Here is a 21,688-nt window from a genome sequence, read left to right as displayed (position 1 = left end):
AGCATTTGGAAACAGTGCCAGGGAAACTAAACCAAAGCATGGATTGCTGTCATACTTTGTCCATAGATTGCTTACAGGGGTAAGGAGACCAACGTGTCATTTTGTAATTTGAGTGAACTATCACTTTACAGCTTTTGTAACAGCCACCACATTGAGACCAGGGTTGATCGTGATCATCTTATCATGATTCCATTGTGTGTTCTAAAAGACACCATATCCCCTATATAGTGCACTACTTTTGGCCATAGCATGCCACTTCAGATGAAGACACTGTTAAAAATAAATATTAGTTTAAAGGCTCAAAACCCCTAAATCACATTGTCAGAACACAGCAATGAGGGGGCATGAAAAGTGGATCTGCAGAGGAAGTGAAACAAAGTGATGTTTAGCTTAGAAGCGAGTTAGTGCATAGTAGAATTGGTCTAGACTAACCGTAACAGGTGTAGAGTTAGCGGCTGACATTCCGATAGCCTCCTCAATGTATTTCCGCTCCTGTTCTGTGATGGTGGGGTGGGCTGCCGGGCTCTCGTACGACACCAGGATCCAAAAGAGATACCAGAAGATCCCAAAGCTGCCTGGGAGGTGGAAGGTAGAGTGGAACGAGTGGAGAGAAAAGAGTAAGAATAGAGAAAATTAGGTTTCTTAAAGCTAGGACAGACTGAGGGTCAGAGCTACAGTGCATACGTTTCACAACCAATTCATAAGCCTTTGTAGCATTTGCATACTTGAACTGAACTCAAGGATTGTTCACTTTTGCACCGCTAACCGATACAATCCATTTCCACTAGCATTGCTACATTCTCCAAAAATGCTAGCCAGGAGATTTAGGACTTTGCTAAATACCCAGATAACCAGGGTTGTGTTCAATTCCATTTCAATTCATGAAGTACACTAACATTCAAACTCTCTTCAATGCTTTTCAATAAGGAAAAATGTGAATTTAAATTGGAGTTTGGTCCACATTTTGAATTGACTGAAGTTTAAATGGAATTGACCACAACCCTGCAGCAAACTTTTTAAAACGGTTTGGAAACAACCACAGTCGAAGATAAGCTTAACTTCACATAAAAGTGAACTACACATGTAGGATCTTAATCTGAGCCATTTTGCTAAAGCAGGAATATAATCCTGCAGCAAGAGGAAATGTGTATTATTATGAGGGTTGTAATTAATTGACATTTTTGTAGGGGTTGAAAGATTTTTTGTAAGGGGAAATCAGTTCAAATTTCAAAGTGAAAATTACAAATTTCAGAAGCCTTTTTAAACCTTAAATACACTACAAGTTTAAAATGTCCTGCATTGCGGGAAAGTTCTCCTGCAACAGGGTGATACAATTAATATCATACACCTGTATCACTTTAAGTTGGGAACAGTTATGACAGAGGTTACTAACCATAAACATAGAAAACAGATGACCACCCTGAATACTGGACTAGAACTCCAGCCAGTGGCATGGCTATCACGGCTCCTGCATAGGACCCTGAGATACAGAGGCAGACACACTCAAACATGAGTGAGACAGAAAGGTCAGTCATATGGAAGTGCACATCAATAAACAACATTGCTTTGGAACTAGAACTACTATCTTGAGCAATCCTAGCATGATTATTAATGATTACAATGGTATAAATAGTCAAAGTAGATGTTGAGATGGTTCCAGTCATATAGGATCATGGAGAATTAAGTCATCGCAATAAGTTATATTAATTGTAGTAGAGAGCACAACTGTGACCCTTTGTAGTGCCCAGACAAAGACAAGAGAGAGGATGACAGAAGAGTGAGTTGACCTCACCACAAAACGCTGTCGTGGCCAATCGACTTCTTTCAAGAGGTGGGGCCCATTTTGCCCAGATGCCGTGGCACGCTGGGTATGAAACACCCTGCGAGAGAAAGAATTACAGTTAAGTGACCAGGAACTTTTCATATTTGCAGTTATACTGAAAGGTTACTGACAACTGATTGTTTTCTCTATGGTGAACTGGCCACTGACCATGTCATAATTTATGAGGTTTTCTTTCAAATATGAAAATCTCCTAAAATCCATGACATCACTTCCTGGTGTAACTCTTTCTCTCATAGGGTGTTTCAGGTGAAATGTACTCTACACGAGAAATAAAACCTTCTCGTCATGTATGACACATGGCCAGTGACCAGTTCACCATAGAGAAAACAATCAGTTGTCAGCATAGTGAACACTGATGTATGCTAGGGAAAGCCATGGAAGCCAAGTAGCCAAGCACCTCCACGAGTCCTTGACATATCCTGACAAGGATAACACAGGCAATGTGAGTTCGTGCTGCCGAAGGGATCAACATATTCAGGCATGAGGTGGCCACTATGGCAAAGCCAAAGACTCTGCGTGATAGAGGAGAAAAAAGAGGGAATAGAATCAGATATGTACCTACACTCTTAGAAAAAAAAGTGCTATCTAGAACCTAAAAGGGTTCTTTGGCTGTACCAATAGGAGAACCCTTTTACCAGGAACCCTTATTGGTTCCAGATAGAAACCTTTTAGTTCCAGGTAAAACCCTTTTGGGTTCTTTTGGGTTCCATGTAGAACCCTTTCCACAGAGGGTTCTACATGGAACCCAAAAGTGTTATACCTGGAACCAAAAAGGGTTCTCTTATGGAGACAGTCAAAGAACCCTCTTGGAACCCTTTTTCTAAGACTGTACAATAATAGTTATTGAAATATTCACAGCATATTATTCACATATAAGTATAAGCAGCTGACCTGTTGGCTGCAAATTTTTGACAGATGAATCCCCCGGGTATTTGGGTTACTATGTATCCCCAGAAAAATGACCCATGGATCATTCCAACCGTTTCTGGTTCCCAGTTGAACTGAGCTTTCTATGGAGAGAGTGAGAAAAAAATTAAAGGAGAGTTCAAGGCAAAGAAATGGGAAGGAAAAAAATAAGTGTGAGATCGCTAAACCAAAGTAGGCAACTCTTACTATCACCCTTCAATGGCATTAATCAAAGCCTTATCAACCCAATAAAAGACAAAGTTGACAATCAAACTATTTAATTGCGATAGATGAACGTTTACACTAGCTGTAACAATCCTCTTTTAGCTAGCGCAACATGGCATGCGTCTCGTGTTTGCTGGTCAATAAGGTCATTATCATTATCCATTTAGGAGAAGTAGGTAAAGCCAAACCAACCAGAACTCTCTGACTCGTTGAGAGCATACAATACCATCACTGACAATAGGGATTCAGTCTCCCAAAAAGTCACACATATCACTCATGGAAACAAAGGTGCTACCTAGAACCATAAAGGGTTCTTTGGCTTGTCCTTGTAGGAGAACCATTTTTGGTTTCTGGGAGAACGTTTCATCCAACAAAGAACACTCAAACGATGGAAAAGGTTCCATGAATACTGAACAAAAATATAAACACAACATGTGAAGTGTTGGTCCCAGTTTCATAAGCTGAAATAAAAGATCCCAGAAATGTTCCATACGTATAAAAAGTTAATTTCTTTCAAATGTTGTGCACAAATATGTTTACATCTCTGTTAGTGAGCATTTATCCTTTGCCAAGATAATCCATCCACCTGAAAAGTGTGTCATATCAAGAAGCTGATTAAACAGCATGATCATTACACAGGTGCACCTTGTGCTGGGGACAATAAAGGCTACTCTAAAATGTGCAGTTTTGTCACACAACACAATGCCACAGATGTCTCAAGTTTTGAGGGAGCATGCAATTAGCATGCTGACTACAGGAATGTCCAACAGAGCTGTTGCCAGAGAACTGAATGTTCAATTCTCTACCATAAGCCACCTCCAACATCGTTTTAGAGAATTTGTCAGTACGTCCAGCCGGCCTCACAACCGCAGACTACGTGTAACCAAGCCAGCCCAGGGCCACCACATCCGGCTTCTTCACCTGTGGGATCGTCTGAGACCAGCCACCTGGACTGCTGATGAAATTGAGGATTATTTATGTCTACAATAAAGCCCTTTTATTGGGAAAAACTAATTCTGATTGGCTGGGCCTGGCTCCCCAGTGGGTGGGCCTGTTCCCTCCCAGGCCCAACCATGGCTGCGCCCCTTCCCAGTCATGTGAAATTGATAGATTAGGGCCTAATAAATGTATTTCAATTGACTGATTATCTTATATGAACTATAACTCAGTAAAATGGTTGAAATTTTTGCATGTTGCGTTTATATTTTTGTTCAGTATAGAACACTACCCGTCCTCAAATAACCCTTTTACAACCCTTTTTTTACTGTATATCTCTGACTCTTGGACTCACCACGAGGATTGGTTTGTCACCCTTGTAGATGGTTTGGTTGTTGACCATGCTGACGATGGCCACGCCCAAGTTGCATCGGATGCCGAATGAGATGCAGAAGCCCAGGCCGGAAAGGATGGCGATGATGTAGCGCCGTGGCAGGCCGAAGCAGGTGCAGTCCACCACGGGCATCTCCTTCTCCTCCACGATAACTGCCTGGCCCTCATCGGTGAGCTCGATGGTCTCGCCATTTTCCTGCCGCTTCTCTAGGATTCTGAAAACAAAGAGGAGAGAATATATACTGTATATATAGAGACAGTTGGCTTGTGACTTACAGCGACAGCTGTAACATACAGACGGCAAAGAGACATGATTCAGCAACATTGCACGGTCGAGAATTTTGTTGATATTAATTAAAAGCATTTGGAGACATATGTTACATTTACAAGTAACTGACAAAATAAAGGAAACACCTACACAAAGTGTGTTAATAGGGCATTGGGGCACCACGAGCCACCAGAGCAGCTTCAATATGCCTTTGCATAGATTCTATAAGTGTCTGGAACTCTATTGGAGGGATGCGGCACTATTCTTCCGCGGAAAAGTCCATAATTTGGTGTCTCAGGCACCGCTCCTGGGTTGAGATCTGGTGATTGAGATGATCATGGCATATGGTTTCCATCGTTTTCATGCTCATCAAACCATTCAGTGACCACTCGTGCCCTGTTGATGGGGGCATTGTCATCCTAAGTGAGCACAGCCATGGTAGCCAAAATAATGGGCAACTGGGGCTGCCCAGCATTTTTATACATGGCATGATGGTTAATTACTTAGGAACTGCTCAGGAACCACACCTGTGTGGAAGCACCTGCTTTCATTGTACTTTGTACCCTCATTTACTCAAGACTTTCCTTTATTTTGGCAGTTACCTGCATATTCTTGTTAGCATCAGTCGGCGGTATGATTGTGTAGGTGTGTGTGTGTCTTCCATGCATTATTATTATTATTTATTTTTTAATTATCCGTTATTTTACCAGGTAAGTTGACTGAGAACACGTTCTCATTTACAGCAACGACCTGGGGAATAGTTACAGGGGAGAGGAGGGGGATGAATGAGCCAATTGTAAACTGTGGATTCTTAGGTGACCATGGTGGTTTGAGGGTCAGATTGGGAATTTAGCCAGGACACCGGGGTTAACACCCCTACTCTTACGATAAGTGCCATGGGATCTTTTAATGACCTCAGAGAGTCAGGACACCCGTTTAATGTCCCATCCAAAAGACAGCACCCTACACAGGGAAGTCACTGCCCTGTGGTATTGGGATTTATTTTTTTAGACTAGAGGAAAGAGTGCCTCCTTCTGGCCCTCCAAAACCACTTCCAGCAGCATCTTGACTCCCATCCAGGGACTGACCAGGACCAACCCTGCTTAGCTTCAGATGCAAACCAGCAGTGGGATGCAGGGTGGTATGCTGCTGGCCAGTTATGCAAGTTATTTTGCATGGTATTAAATGTCCATGAGGTTGTATTAATTGCTAATGTATTTTAATTGCTATGCTTGACAACACAAACATATTTCCATTGTGTAAAAATCAAGACTCATCCAAGACTGAGACTTTCCTTCCTGTAAACCTCTTTAAAAAATGTCAACCACCTCTGGCCACTTCAATGTCACCTTGGCCAAGCCATGGCTTGCAGTGATAAGGCCTTGGCTGGCAGGCTGTGGTACAGTAGAGCTAAAACCATGAGGTGAAAACAGTACTTGTCTCTTTGGCAGATCTCAAGCCCCACCCCGCTCTCTCCTGCTCTCTCCCGACTCATCCAGCTCACTGAGCAAACATGCTAACGACCTGTGCCAGCCTCCAGTCTGGGAAACATCAAATATGTATTCAGCCGAGGCACATCATCCATTAAGCATGAGATCTGCCCGGCCCCAGTGCGAGGCTGTACCTCTGCTGCAAGGCCAGGGAATATGGGGAGATGTGGGGGAGACTGAGGTTTCATATGCCCCTGCTTTATTTACATTCTGGTCATACGTATTTAATGCTCAAGTGATTAGGGGGAAGGAGAGCCATTGGTTAAGAGCAGACTGTAGGAAGCGGTAGAACACTAAACTGTCAATCAGCCAGTGGTGAAGCCAGTATTGTTTGAACTGCAAAGTTGACCGTTTCTCGTCTGAGGAATCAGACTATTGGCTTTGTATATATTTTAGCTAGTTGGGTATAGTTCTTGGGAATGGTAAAAAAAATGGGTACCGCCTTGAACTGTGATTTGATATGTTATACTTTTTTTTGCCCAGACCTTTTCATCCCTCCAAAATCTCACTTTTGTCATTTTACAGACGTATCAGAAACAACGTAATATGAAGTGGAAGGAGGAAACTGCTGTTTAAGGTAAAAAGCTTCACAGGAAACAGGGAAAGGTGATGCTTAGACGGGATGTCTCGCAAATATAGTCTCTGAAAACGGTACAGAAGACATTTTTTGATACATTTGTCCATATCAAGACAAAAGTATTTATCATACTGGGTCAATGCTCTGATATCCTTACCTACCAGAAACTTGACCAGAATTTCAGAACCACCAGGGCAATATCTACTGAGACAGACTACCCAGGTCCTGTCAAAACCATGATAAATCAAGCTAGGGTAATCTACTGACAGTGTCACCAAAGCAGTATGTAGACCAATGTCACAATGTCATAGCGATCTGTCACACAGCAGCACTGTCACTGGGCACAAAAAGTGTGTGTCTGTCACCCCATCAACATGCAAGGCCATTTTAGAAGGTGAGCTTCCTATGTGGAGGCTTGAGAATGGTGCATGGGTAAAATAGATATGTCCTCTATTACACCTTTGAGAGCAAACTTTATACCATATTTGGCATCAAACTATAGTTCACAAACTATGCATTGCGGCAAGTCGACAACTGCTGTGGTATGCGGAACCTGTGTACGCCAACACATGGGAGGAAGCAACATCCACAAAACGGGTGCCACTACGGTAGCCTGGCTGACGCGTCCCACGTGACTTACATCGAGGGAGAGCTGTGACACGCTGGTCTGGACCGAAAGCCGTTTGATAATGCAATAGTCGCTCAGAAATTGAGGGGATGTATTGATTAGTTCTCTCAAATGTTTTTTTTTATTTATTTTTTTTATCTTGGGGGGGTTGAGACCTCTTGTTGTTTGGATTTGAAAATCCAACCGTTGTAATGGAAGGGGACAGCGCTCAGGGGCTGTCCATGGCTGTGCGTGTGGGTTTGAGTGAGAAAGAGACGAAGGAGAACCAACCAGTAAAAGCACAGCACCCTTCATTATCGACGCAGTGTGCCGACAACATCAAAACAGTCTTTCCAGACTCTGAAGTCAGGAGGACTTTGAATTTGGTATCAGCCAGACTACCACTATGGTGCCTTTACCAATAACAGTTCACACAAGCAATGGCTCCAACATTCTTCGACATTGATTAAGTATTAATGACTTTCGCTGACGATTAATTATTCATATCTCCTCCTATTTCTGTCTTAGTGGGCCTCTCTTTCTTTCTATTCTTCCTGTCCCTCGTTCATCTTTTTGGTCTCGTCTCAGTCCCTGCCTCCCGTCCTCAATTCCCTCTCCTCTCACATTGTCACACCCATCTTGCACGACTGTTCCTCTAACACCAATTCCCCTTTCTGCGTCTTGAGAAATCACTCCCTGTCTAAACAGGATCACATATAGAAGGACACATCTGTGCAGGTGAAACAATGTCCTTTTGATACCTGTCAGGTGTTTATGAAATGTGTTCAAGGTGAAACGTGCTCAACACTAGTCTTGCAAATAACCGCTGAAAAAGTGCTAGGAGCCAGCTGTCCCATAGTAATGAAGTAGAAGACAGGCCAGTGCTCACTTTATATCATTGCAGCAGATGCTTAGATTTTTTAAATGCATTTCCTTTTCTGTCTTTTTTCCTCCATGTCTCAACTTCCGGTTGCCTTCGTCTGGCCCCGAGACGTATAGCCCTTTAAATCCTTGGCTCTTCACTAACTCCTCTCGTTTTGACTCTCTAAATAATATCACACAAACTGACAGAATGATACGTACCTGTGTAGTAAATGTGGATGTCTTTCTGCACAAAACTCTTTGAGACATATTACAGGAGAGGAAATGAAATAGAGGTCAATGACTCTGAATACTTGTTCACTGGTTTGTCCAATGAGTATACCAGGTTCTCTCCAACTTAATCTCTTAATTCATTCGTCAAGGACACTGACGTGAGGACAGTTCAGCATTGCAGTTCAGAGTTCAATCAACAGGTTAAGATGATTGAAGAATCAGTTGTAATGTACATGAGGAGTAGGACTAGATCTGGGGAGCAACTAGAATGGGAATTATTTTCAAGATACCGTACCACCTGAATATGACACAGACCCTCTTGATATGAGGTTGCAGACTTCTGAATACACAATGGAATAGTGAAGTCACTTGTTGAGAAAAATGTGAAATGGCATAGGAAAACCTTTCAACACAGAGTGAAAAGTAAGCGGAGGGCAATGGAACTCTCTCTTGAATAATACAATCATAGATTTAGAAATTAAAATACATCTCTATGAATACAATAACCAAACATCTTCTTCTCTCAACAATCCACACACTGTACTGGGCCAAAATGAGCTTCAGAAACATTCTTCAATTTTTGATTTGATTTATGAAAACTCAGCTCTAAACTCACAAAAGATGGCTGATTGGTGACTGATAATATTTTGTGAAAATGACATGACATCACATGGTCACAAAACACTGGCTACTTCCCACATGGCACAGACATCAATTCAACATCTATTCCACGTTGGTTCAAAGGACTTTAATTGAAATGACGTGGAAACAACTTTGATTCAACCAGTGTGTGTGCCCAGTGGGTTGTGTTAATAAGACAAACTATACCGCAGACACAAGTTAATCTGCAGAAAATGTCCCAGAGTATTATCACCATGTGGGCAAGGGACTCAGCCTTAAGAATTTGAATTCCATTCAGCAGCTAAATGTGATATTGTTAAGACCCCGATGCTTGACAAAACAGCTGGATCTAACTATATACTCTCTGTCCTGAGGACAATGTCAACCCAATGTCTGTCTGTCCAGAGTATCTGAAATATAAAAAAGCAGTTATAGATAAGTCATTATGCAACTGTTTATACAATGTTTTGTAAATTACGAATTATGACATGGATTGGTAATATCAAATTAGGGGCACTTGAGTTGTTACTATACTACAAGATGAGACACTCTCTCGTCCTTTCTAAAAGTTCTAAAAACAAAGATACTGTAGTTCTAGGCAAAAGCCTCCATTTTAATGCCACCTCTTTGTGTTTGAAACTCGCAGAGAGCAATGTCACGTTAAAGGAAAATTCCACCCAAAAACGATCTTTTGGTATTTGTTTCATTAGTCCATGGTTGACATAGCCTAAAATGTTTTGTTTGTCAGCAATCAAGTTATCAAGATATGTAAACTTTCAAAATACAGACATCATTCCTGTATGATGCATTTTGCATCATATGAAAAATGCATCATACAGGATGATGTCTGTATTTTGAAAGTTAAATATATTGAAAACTTGATTGCTGACAGTCAAGAAAAAGGGACTTTTTCCTTTAAAGCCAAATCATTTTTGCTACAATATTTACAACATAATTCTTAGTCTTTTCCGCACACAACACAATCCAAATTAATTGAATGAGTCTGGCAACCTAAAACATATACGTATAAAGAGAACTATTGCTATGGCGTAGTAAATGTCACATAAATGCACACATAACAACTCCAACTTTATATTGATATGCATATGCTCGTTAACCTAGCCACAAACCAACACCTCTGGGAAACACCTCCGCGCACACACGTGCTGAGGAAGTGAGGGTTTACCGGACACTATCGCGTAAGGCAATAGCCTACAGTAATCCTGGGTGTAAATGCTTTTGGGGGAGGGGAAGGGACAATGACGAGTTATCGAACGGGGCGAACCTGGAGAGGTGTAGGCTACTGAATGAAAGAGAAAGAGAGATTGTAAATACAACCCGTATTTCTGTTGATTTATTTTCCCTTTTGTACTTCAAGTATTTGCACATTGTTACAATACTGCACATAGCCATAATATGACATTTCATATGTCTCTATTCCTTTGAAATTTTTTGAGTGTACTGTTTAGACCTACTGTATATTGATGATTGTTTATTTCACTTTTGTTAATTATCTATTTCACTTGCTTTGGCAATGTAAACAAGTTTCCCATGCCAATAAAGCCCTTTGAACTGAATTGAAGTGAGAGAGAGATAGAGCGAGAGAAAGAGAGAAAGAGAGATAGGGGTATATGGTGATTGGGATTTATGTGGGCCAACAGCTTGGAGGGGGAGGGTTATTTCGGGAGAGGATTTGTGTGTTTAGATGCATCTTCAAATCCTGAGAAAAAGAGACCGCAAACTCTTTGCGCTCCGATATCCATCCAATGTTTCTGAAGATTCATCATACCTTTTCTTGCATCGTGGTCACGCCAAACAAACATTATGTTCCCTTATGAAAGATGTGTCTTTCACATTTCTTGAGCAGAGTAGCCAGCTCTCTCAAGTGGTCACACTGCATCTCACTAGGCAAATTAGCTGCTGATCTAACTTTCATTGCATGTAGGCCTAGGCCAATTCCAAATGCTTTTTTTGTATTTAGTTTTACTTTAACCTTTATTTAACTAGGCAAGTCAGTTAAGAACAAATTCTTATTTACAATGATGGTCTACTTTTACAATGTGACAGTACTTAGCTGACCAGCTGAACACAATAGGCTATACACTGGGTGGACAAAACATTAGGAACACAGTGCCTTTTTAAGTGCTTTTGAACGGGGTATGGTAGTAGGTGCCAGGCGCACTGGTTTAAGTGTGTCAAGAAAAGCAACGCTGCTGTTTTATTTTTTACACTCAACAGTTTCATGTGTGTATTAGGAATGGTCCACCACCAAAGGACATCCAGCCAACTTGAATCCCTGTGCAACGCTTTCGACACCTTGTAGAGTCAAATGCCCCAACGAATTGAGGCTGCTCTGAGGGCAAAAGGGGGTGCAACTCAATATTAGGAAGGTGTTCCTAATGTTTTGTACACTCAGTGCATACCATTCTTTTGCACACATAAAAACCCTAAAATGCATACAAACTCTTGGTCCAAAGCCACATAGAGATCAGCTTGTTGTACCCCCTGTATATAGCCTTGTTATTGTTATTTTATTATGTTACTTTTTTATTTTTAGTTTAGTTTATTTAGTAAATATTTTCATAACAATTTTTTTTAAACTGCATTGTTGGTTAAGGGCTTGTAAGGAAGCATTTCCTGTCACGCCCTGACCTTAGATATCCCTGTTTTTCTTTATATTTTGGTTAGGTCAGGGTGTGACTAGGGTGGGTACTCTAGTTTTTGCATGTCTAGGGTTTTTGTACATTCTATGTTGTGTATTTCTATGTTGGCCTGATATGGTTCCCAATCAGAGACAGCTGTTTATCGTTGTCTCTGATTGGGGATCATATTTAGGCAGCCCTTTTTCCCCACTTTCTGGTGTGGGATCTTGTCTATGTTTAGTTGCCTGTCAGCACAATTTTTTTTGTATAGCTTCACGTTTCGTTTGTTCTTTATTGTTTTTGTTCGGTGTTCATTTAATAAATTGAATATGTACGCATACCAAGCTGCGTCTTGGTCCGATCCTTACGACGAACGTGACAGAAGATCCCACCACAAACGGACCAAGCAGCGTGACCAGGAGGAGCAGGGATCATGGGCCCGGGAGAAAAGGGAGTGGAGGACATCCTGGACCTGAGAGGAGGTAATGGCAGGGGACAAGACCCTGCCATGGAAGCAGGCGGAGGCAGCGAAAGAGGAACGGCGACGATATGAGGAGTCAAGGCAACGACGGAAGCACGAGAGGCAGCCCCAAAATATTTTTTGGGGGGGGGGCACATGGGGAGATTGGCGGAGGTAGGCTCCAGTGCGCATTCATGGCCCAGTGCGCTCTATTCCAGCTCCCCAGATTTGCCGCGCTAGAGTGGGCATCCAGCCAGGACGGGTTGTGCCGGCTCAGCGCTCCTGGTCTCCAGTACACCTCTTCGGACCAGGATATCCTGCGCCGGCTTTACGCGCTGTATCCCCAGTGCGTCTTCACAGCCCAGTGTGTCCTGTGACACCGCGCTGCACTTGCCGGGCTAAAGTGAGCATCCAGCCAGGACGCGTTGTGCAAGCTCTACGCTCCAGACCTCCAGTGCGTCTCCACGGCCCAGTATATCCTGCGCCGGCAATACGTACTGTGTCTTCAGTGCGCCTCCACAGTCCAGTACGTCCTGTGCCTCCTCCCCGCATTTGCCCTGAGGTGCGTGTCATCAGCCTGGTACCACCAGTGCCGGCACCACGCATCAGGCCTCCAGTGCGCCTCCACAGTCCAGAGCTTCCGGCGACAGTTCCCGGTCCAGAGCTTCCGGCAACAGTTCCCGGTCCAGAGCTTCCGGCGACAGTTCCCGGTCCAGAGCTTCCGGCGACAGTTCCCGGTCCAGAGCTTCCTGCGACAGTTCCCGGTCCAGAGCTTCCGGCGACAGTTCCCGGTCCGGAGCTTCCGGCGATGTTTCACAGTCCGGAACCTCCTGAGACGGTCCACGGTCCGGAACCTCCTGAGACGGTCCACGGTCCGGAACCTCCTGAGACGGTCCACGGTCCGGAGTCTCCAGCGACGGTCCACGGTCCAGAGTCTCCTGAGACGGTCCACGGTCCGGAGTCTCCAGCGACGGTCCACGGTCCGGAACCTCCTGAGACGGTCCACGGTCCGGAGTCTCCAGCGACGGTCCCCGGTCCGGCGTCTCCAGCGACGATCTGCAGTCCGGAGTCTTCAGCGACGGTCCACGGTCCGGGACCCCCAGCGACGGTCCCCGGTCCGGGGTCTCCAGCGATGATCTGCAGTCCGGAGTCTTCAGCGACGAGCTGCAGTCCAGAGCCTCCAGCGGTGGTTCCCAGTTCAGAGCCTCCGGCGATGATCCACGGTCCGGTTCCACAGAAGCGGAGGGGTCAGCGTAGGGAGCGGGGGCTGCGTCCCGAACCGGAGCCGCCACCGAGGGTAGATGCCCACCCAGACCCTCCCCTATAGGTTCAGGTTTGCGGCCGGGAGTCCGTACCTTTGAGGGGGGGTACTGTCACGCTTCGTTTCGTTTGTTCTTTATTGTTTTTGTCCGATCCTTGGTCCGATCCTTACGATGAACGTGACATTTCCACGGTAAGGTCAACACCTGTTGTATTAGGCGCATGTGACAAATCAAATTTGATTTGATTTGTTATCGTGTCATTACAGTAAAATAACCATGATTATTGCGGGGTAAAATATGAACAAAGCATAAACTTAGATGAAACTTCATGTCTCCTCCTTCATAAAGTTCCAAGAACGAAGATACAGTAGTTCTAGGCTATAGCCTCCATTTAATGCCACCTCGTTATGTTTGAAACTTGCAGAGACCAATTCGACTGGGCACACCACGTCATTTCAACGTGGATAATTGGATAATATTTGGTTGAGACGTTGAACAATGAGATTGCAACCTACAACCTAGTTGTGGCCAAAAGTTTTGAGAATGACACAAATATAAATTTTCATAAAAACTGCTGCCTTAGTTTGTATGATGGCAATTTGCATATACTCCAGAATGTTATGAAGAGTGATCAGATTAATTAAAATTAATTGCAAAGTCCCTCTTTGCCATGCAAATGAACTGAATCCCCCAAAAACATTTCCACTGCATTTCAGCCCTGCCACAAAAGGACCAGCTGACATCATGTCAGTGATTCTCTCGTTAACACAGGTGTGAGTGTTGACGAGGACAAGGCTGGAGATCACTCTCTCATGCTGATTGAGTTCGAATAACAGACTGAAAGTTTCAAAAGGAGGGTGGTGCTTGGAATCATTGTTCTTCCTCTGTCAACCATGGTTACCTGCAAGGATACACGTACCATCATCATTGCTTTGCACAAAAAGGGCTTCACAGGCAAGGATATTGCTGCCTGTAAAATTGCACCTAAATCAACCATTTATCGGATCATCAAGAACTTCAAGGAGAATGGTTCAATTGTTGTGAAGAAGGCTTCAGTGCGCCCAAGAAAGTCCAGCAAGCGCCAGGACCGTCTCCTAAAGTTGATGCAGCTGCGGGATCGGGGCACCACCAGTACAGAGCTTGCTCAGGAATGGCAGTAGGCAGGTGTGAGTGCATCTGCACGCAGTGAGGCGAAGACTTTTGGAGGATGGCTTGGTGTCAAGAAGGGCGGCAAAGAAGCCACTTCTCTCCAGGAAAAACATCAGGGACAGACTGATATTCTGCAAAAGGTACAGGGATTGGACTGTTGGGGACTGGGGTAAAGTCATTTTCTCTGATGAATCCCCTTTCCGATAGTTTGGTGCATCCGGAAAAAAGCTTGTCCGGAGAAGACAAGGTGAGCGCTACCATCAGTCCTGTGTCATGCCAACAGTAAAGCATCCTGAGACCATTCATGTGTGGGGTTGCTTCTCAGCCAAGGGAGTGTGCTCACTCACAATTTTGCCTAAGAACACAGCCATAAATAAAGAATGGTACCAACACATCCTCCGAGAGCAACTTCTCCCAACCATCCAGGAACAGTTTGGTGACGAACAATGCCTTTTCCAGCATGATGGAGCACCTTGCCATAAGGCAAAAGTGATAACTAAGTGGCTCGGGGAACAAAACATCGATATTTTGGGTCCATGGCCAGGAAACTTCCCAGACCTTCATCCCATTGAGAACTTGTGGTCAATCCTCAAGAGGCGGGTGGACAAACAAAAACCCACAAATTCTGACAAACTCCAAGCATTGATTATGCAAGAATGGGCTGCCATCATTCAGGATGTGGCCCAGAAGTTAATTGACAGCATGCCAGGGCGGATTGCAGAGGTCTTGAAAAAGAAGGGACAACACTGCAAATATTGACTCTTTGCATCAACTTCATGTAATTGTCAATAAAAGCCTTTGACACTTATGAAATGCTTGAAATTATACTTCAGTATTCCATAGTAACATCTGACAAAAATATCGAAAGACACTGAGGCAGCAGACTTTGTGAAAATTAATATTTGTGTTATTCTCAAAACTTTTGGCCACGACTGTATATTCAACCACTTCAAAAGAAAGCCAAAAGTTAGTTGAATTTCCAAAGTGTTATCAGTATACTTTCAAACATCTAAAATCAGAACCAAATTCCAATGGAAAAACAATGTCCGATTTGTCACCCAAATGCCTAACACTACACTTTCAATGACTTAAAAGCAAAGCAGAATTAAAATAGGAATACAGTCATTCTAGGCTATAGCCTCCATTTAATGCCACCTCTTTTGCTCTCTGCAAGTTTCAAACACAAAGAGGTGGCATTAAATGGAGGCTATAACGTAGAACTACAGTATATTTGTTTTTAGAACTTTTAGAAAGATGAGAGAGTGTCTCATCTTGTAGTAAGGCCAGCATCCCAGAGTCGCCTCGTCACTGTTGACGTTGAGACTGGTGTTTTGCGGGTACTATTTAATGAAGCTGCCAGTTGAGGACTTGTGAAACGTCTGTTTCTCAAACTGGACACGTTAATGTACTTGTCCTCTTGCTTAGTTGTACACCGGGGCCTCCCACTCCTCTTTCTATTCTGGTTAGAGCCAGTTTGCGCTGTTCTGTGAAGGGAGTAGTACACAGCGTTGTACGAGATCTTCAGTTTCTTGGCAATTTCTCGCATGGAATAGTCTCCAATAGTCATGGAATAGTCTCCATTTCTCAGAACAAGAATACACTGAAGAGTTTCAGAAGAAAGTTTTGTTTCTGGCCATTTTGAGCCTGTTTGAATCCACAAAATGTACGTCTGTGTAGATATTCCATAAAAATTCAGCCGTTTCCAGCTACAATAGTCATTTACATCATTAACAATGTCTACACTGTATTTCTGATCAAAAAATGGCTTTTCTTTCAAAAACAAGGACATTTCTAAGTGACCCCAAACTTTTGAACGGTAGTGCATATATATTCACTACATGGCCAAAAGTATGTGGACACCTGCTCGTTGAACATCTCCTTCCAAAATCATGGGCATTAATAAGGAGTTGGTCCTCCCTTTGCCGTTATAACAGCCTCCACTCTTCTGGGAAGGCTTTCCACTAGATATTGGAACATTGCTGCGGGGACTTTCTTCTATTCAGCCACAAGAGCATTAGCAAGGTCGGGCACTGATGTTGGGCGATTAGGCCTGGCTCACAGTCGACTTTACAATTCATCCCAAAGGTGTTAGATGGAGTTGAGGTCAGGGTTCTGTCCACGCCAGTCAAGTCCGTCTACACCGTTCTCGACAAACCATTTCTGCATGGACCTCGCTTTGTGCACGGGGGCATTGTCATGCTGAAACTGGAAAGGGCCTTCCCCAAACCGTTGCCACAAAGTTGGAAGCACAGAATCGTCTACAATGTCATTGCATGCTGTAGTACAGGGGTAGGTAATTCCAGTCCTTGAGGGCTTGATTGGTGTCACAGTTTTGCCCCAGCCCCAGCTAACACACCTGACTCCAATAACCACCTAATCATGATCTTCAGTTTAGAATGCAATTTGATTAATCAGCTGTGTTTGCTAGGGATGGAGAAAAAGTGTGACACCAGTCAGGCCCTCGATGACTGGAGTTGCCCACCCCTGCTTTAGTGTTAAGATTTCCACTCACTGGAACTAAGGGGCCTAGCCTGAACCATGAAAAACAGCCCCAGACCATTATTTATCCTCCACCCAACTTTACAGTTGGCACTATGCATTGGGGAAGGTAGCATTCCCCTGGCATCTGCACAACTCAGATTCGTCCATTGGAATTGGACTGCCAGATGGGGAAGCGTGATTCCTCACTCCAGAGAATGCGTTTCTGCTACTCCAGAGTCTAATGAAGGCGAGCTTTACAACACTCCAGCCAACTATTGGCATTGCGCATGGTGATCTTAGGCTTGTGTGCAGCTGCTCAGCCATGGAAATTATTGCGCTGACGTTGTTTCAAGAGGCAGTTTGGAACTCGGTAGTGAGTGTTGCAACCGAGGACAGACAATTTTCACGCGCTATGCGCTTCAGCACTCGACAGTCCAGTTCTGTGAGCTTGTGTGACCTACCACTTTGCGGCTGAGCCATTGTTGCTCCTAGCCTTTTCTAACAGCACTTACAGTTGACCGGGGCAGCTCTAGCAGGGCAGAAATTTTACTAACTGACTTATAGTAAAGGTGGCATCCTATGACGGTGCCACATTGAAAGTCACTAAGCTCTTCAGTACGGGCCATTCTATTTCCAATGTTTGTCAATGGAGATTGCATGGCTGTGTGCTCGATTTTATACACCTGCCATCAAGGGGTGTGGCTGAAATAGCCGAATCCACGAATTTGAAGCGGTATGTTCAATGGCTAAGGGGTGTTATTAAGCATGATGCAACTCGGGGTGGATACAGTCATTATCCGTGGTATATTGGCCATATACCACAAACCCCTGAGGTGCCTTATTGCTATTTTAAACTGGTTACCAACGTAATTAGAACATTAAATTATTTTATATTTTCTTCATATCTGTCTGATATGTTATGGCTTTCAGCCAATCAGCATTCAGGGCTCAAACCATCCAGTTTATAATAATGTTTAGATCATCATGGTCTATCTATATAAAATCATTTACATGTCAAATTAGAAGAAACTAATGTTGGCTATTAGGCCTCTTCATCCATCCATCCCATCACAAGCTGACTGAGCTTTGCGCACCTAAGTGAGCTGAGGCTAAGTTCTTTATTTAGGTTCGGCCTACAGAAAACGTCCGTGAACTCGAAGATACTGTAGGTTCAAATCTAGCCTTTAGGAAACTATTTGAGGTAAGACCTATTTATAGACTTTAGAATGGACGGAACGAAAACGGTCTCAAGTTAACAGGTAAAGGTGAGGACATTCCCACGTCGATATTAATAGGGCCTGAATTAAATTAATCTAGTTAGCTATCCTTCAAATCAAATTGTATTCGTCATATGCTTCGTAAACAACGGGTGTAAACTAACAGTGAAATGTTTACTTAAGGGTAATTTTCCAACAATGCAGAGTTAAAGATACATAATAAAATACAATAATAATAACAGAAATAGTGACACGAGGACTAAATACACAGTGATTTACGAATAAAAATAACGAGTAAAAATAACATGGCTAATACTAGTACCAGTACCGAGTCTATGTGCAGGGAGGGGTACGAGGTAATTGAGATAGCTAAGTACCTCTTTGCAATGTCCTTGCTCTGACAGTTGACATAGAACAGAAGCTATACATTTACACACGATGGAAATCAAATATTTTCTATTAGAGCAACCATAAACCTTTTTGAAATTAACAATTTAACATGAAAGATAATCAAATAACCCACATTAAAAACAGTTGGCTACTCGTAAAATACATCCCTGAACATAAATAAAAATGTAGGCTATGCCTATCTTTCATTTTACTCAGTTAGAGTTGCCTCAAATGTAAAAAATGTTGGTTTTACGAAATTGACAGAAAGACCAAATTGATCATTGCAAACAGATGTTTCGTCAGGTCAACCAACCCCGCTCAGGCCTTTGGGCATCTTGCTATTCCATAACCTACAGCCAAATTTGTCTACCGGCCGGCCCACCGGTTCCTTTTTAGCCAAAAGTGCAGATAAAAGTCATCCCTGATCTTTTACAAGCTTAATAGGCCTAGGTTACTTGAATATACATATATTTAAACTCTATATAAACTCTAAATGCATGCCGGGCGGGATGACAAGTGACTATTTTGTAATAAAAAATCAAGAACGGCGCTAATCTGGATTTCACGCGCTACGATAACAAAGTAGGCTACACAGTTTGCACCAATAAACCACACAGAAAAAGTAATAAAGCTGTTGTTTAAACTTACTTATGTAATTTTCCGAGGGTCTGGCCCGCGACGATTTTAAACCTATCTGGTCGTATCTCCATCCTTGCGACTCCAGTCTCCGACCGATTTGCTGTCCGCGCGCACTCCCGCTTGAGCGCGCAGCCCTATTCACTATCACCTTCTCTCTCCGCCCTTAACCTCTCACTCACATACCATTAAACCTTGCTTCCCTTTATCAACTCGCTGGTCCACCCCCTATGCTGGTCCACCTCCTATGCTGGTCCTCCTTTTTGTGATTATTTTAGCCTAATTCAACCCAAAGTGAGCCGTGAGTAGAAATTCAAGAAAAAAGAACAAAAACTTCACATGCCTACATTTTACACAATCGAGATTAGAAAATACGTTGTTTTAGCAGTGTTTAGCAATTAAAAAATAACTTCTCAAACAAATCCAAATGTGTATCTCGAATGAATGATCGCGCGCTGTTTGGCCGCGAGTGTCACTATCCATGGTGCTGAAACCAGATTACTGACCTCAAGGCTAATCTGCCCGATTGTGTGTAGCGAGTATTTGTCACTTCCTTTCCAGAAGCCCGGCGTCTTAAGTAGCCTGGCTATTCTCGTACCACACTGAATGACGGGCATTAGATTAGTCTATACTGACACACATGTAGCCTACTGGAGAAACAGGTAATTTAGGGCCAGAGTGGTCGCCTGAGATTAGACGTGAGTAAAGGTATAACCCCTATCTTGAGTAAACTTACTTAACTCACTTAAGGAGACATACATACCGTGGCTGTTTGAGTTCTGTTTGTTGCCATAATAACTGTAAGACCACAAACATGGATGCGCTCTGATCCGGCCATATTATCAGTAGTACTATTGGCTTTTATTTTAGGCTATTTTGTTTTGATTGAATAGATGAGATTATTTTTTTTTTTTAAATTCCTGCCATCACTGACGTCTTTATCATAAAATAACCCTACAGTACCACAAGTAACTAGGTGTTCTAGCACCTACTGGCTTGAATATGACATGACATGTAATCTATCTACAGTAGACTACTCATCTATGACCATAGTACTGCAGCCAAAAAAATGCAATTTTTGAATTTCAGAATTTCCAAAAACCATAGGATCACAGAAAATGCACAGTGTAAACATCAATTAAAGGTAGAGAGAGAGTCACGTTTATTATGTGTTCAACAGCACCAACTTTAGTTAATTACAAAAATATATATATAGAATGTATGGTGAGTATAACTCCTACCAATTATCCGGTTCATATGTCGCTAGTCACTGGTAATCTAATATAAGATGAAGCTTCTCTCCAGATTTCTAACTGATATGGTCCTGAGAGGGTAAGAGGAGAGAAAGAGGGGAGGGGAGGGGAGGGCACTGCAGCGGGAGGAGGGGCCAGCATGGGTGGTACAGAGATTATGGAGGGGGTGTCAGAGAAGAGAGATCCATTACCAGACCTCCACACCTCTTTCTTTCTGTTCATCACTTTGACAGAACAGTGGGAAAAAACAGGAGATGCCTCTGGGAGGTCATGGGTCAACTTTTTAGAGAGAGAGGAGGTGACAAAGAGATAAGGTCCCGTGTGGCTCAGTTGGTAGAGCATGGCGCTTGCAACGCCAGGGTTGTGGGTTCATTCCCCACCGGGGGACCAGGATGAATATGTATGAACTTTCCAATTTGTAAGCTAAATGACTTAAATGTAAATGTAAAATAAAGAAAGAGGGACAAACAGAGAAAGAGTACATATTGTCAAAGTGCAGTACATATTGATTGAGAACAAAAATAATAAACCTAAGTAGCCTAGAACTTGCTTCTCTGACGTGACCCACGTGGTACACCGTGAGGGAGAGTTGTGATCTGGAAAGGAGTCCGTTTGTTGGTGCAACATTCATCCAGAAATTGATTGAGCTTCGATTGGTTTCCCTGGGTTTATGGAGATGTATGCTCAATACAAAAGTATAATCAACTCATTGCAGCTTTGCCACAAAAATGGAAGAGGCAATTACTCAAAAGAGAAAGGAATGAATTGGTTTCTCTGCCTCCAATGAAAAACCATGCATAGCTTAAAATGACTAGCTAGCATAAATCGTAAATTGCATGTTTTACTTAAGGTCGAGAGGTTTGACAACTATTCCGCATAAAATTCTAGATAGTTGGAAACAGATTTTTTTATGTCCCAATACCATGGCATTGGGTTTATGAACTGATATACAAAACATCATTCCGTTCTTTTCAATTTAAACTATTAGATACACATTTTCGCCACAAAAAGAATGCTCAACAAATGGGGCATTGAACAGTCAGCCCTGTGCAGACTCTGCCACAAGGAAACAGAGTCAACAGATACTATGTTTTGATACTGTCCTTCGGTGGCTTGATTTTGAAGTCATGTCCAGGAGTGGTTCTTAAGTCATAATGTCTGTGTTCAGATGGATCTACTAACAGTACTGTTATGATATTTGAAAAACCACCTTCAATCAATGGGAAAATGTATTATA

General features: G+C 43.0%; 1 protein-coding gene across 1 annotated transcript in view; it reads right to left on the bottom strand.

The window, feature by feature from the left end:
* LOC139570337 (vesicular glutamate transporter 1-like) overlaps positions 1–19,700 on the bottom strand; it is a 33,371-nt gene extending 13,671 nt beyond the window's left edge. Inside the window, exons 1-7 of the mRNA XM_071392142.1 lie at positions 19,211–19,700; positions 4,266–4,518; positions 2,735–2,853; positions 2,241–2,355; positions 1,793–1,880; positions 1,394–1,480; positions 433–575 (exon numbers count right to left, since the gene is read on the bottom strand). Of these exons, the coding sequence (XP_071248243.1) occupies positions 433–575; positions 1,394–1,480; positions 1,793–1,880; positions 2,241–2,355; positions 2,735–2,853; positions 4,266–4,518; positions 19,211–19,272 (867 nt within the window). The 5' untranslated portion in view covers positions 19,273–19,700. The remainder of the gene's footprint in view (positions 1–432; positions 576–1,393; positions 1,481–1,792; positions 1,881–2,240; positions 2,356–2,734; positions 2,854–4,265; positions 4,519–19,210) is intronic.
* Positions 19,701–21,688: the final 1,988 nt, after the last annotated feature.

This window comes from Salvelinus alpinus, chromosome 3, assembly GCF_045679555.1.
Source record: "Salvelinus alpinus chromosome 3, SLU_Salpinus.1, whole genome shotgun sequence".
In the NCBI taxonomy this organism is placed as follows: domain Eukaryota; kingdom Metazoa; phylum Chordata; class Actinopteri; order Salmoniformes; family Salmonidae; genus Salvelinus; species Salvelinus alpinus.
Note: the sequence above shows the minus strand (reverse complement) of the source record. Positions and strands in the feature narration are given on the sequence as shown.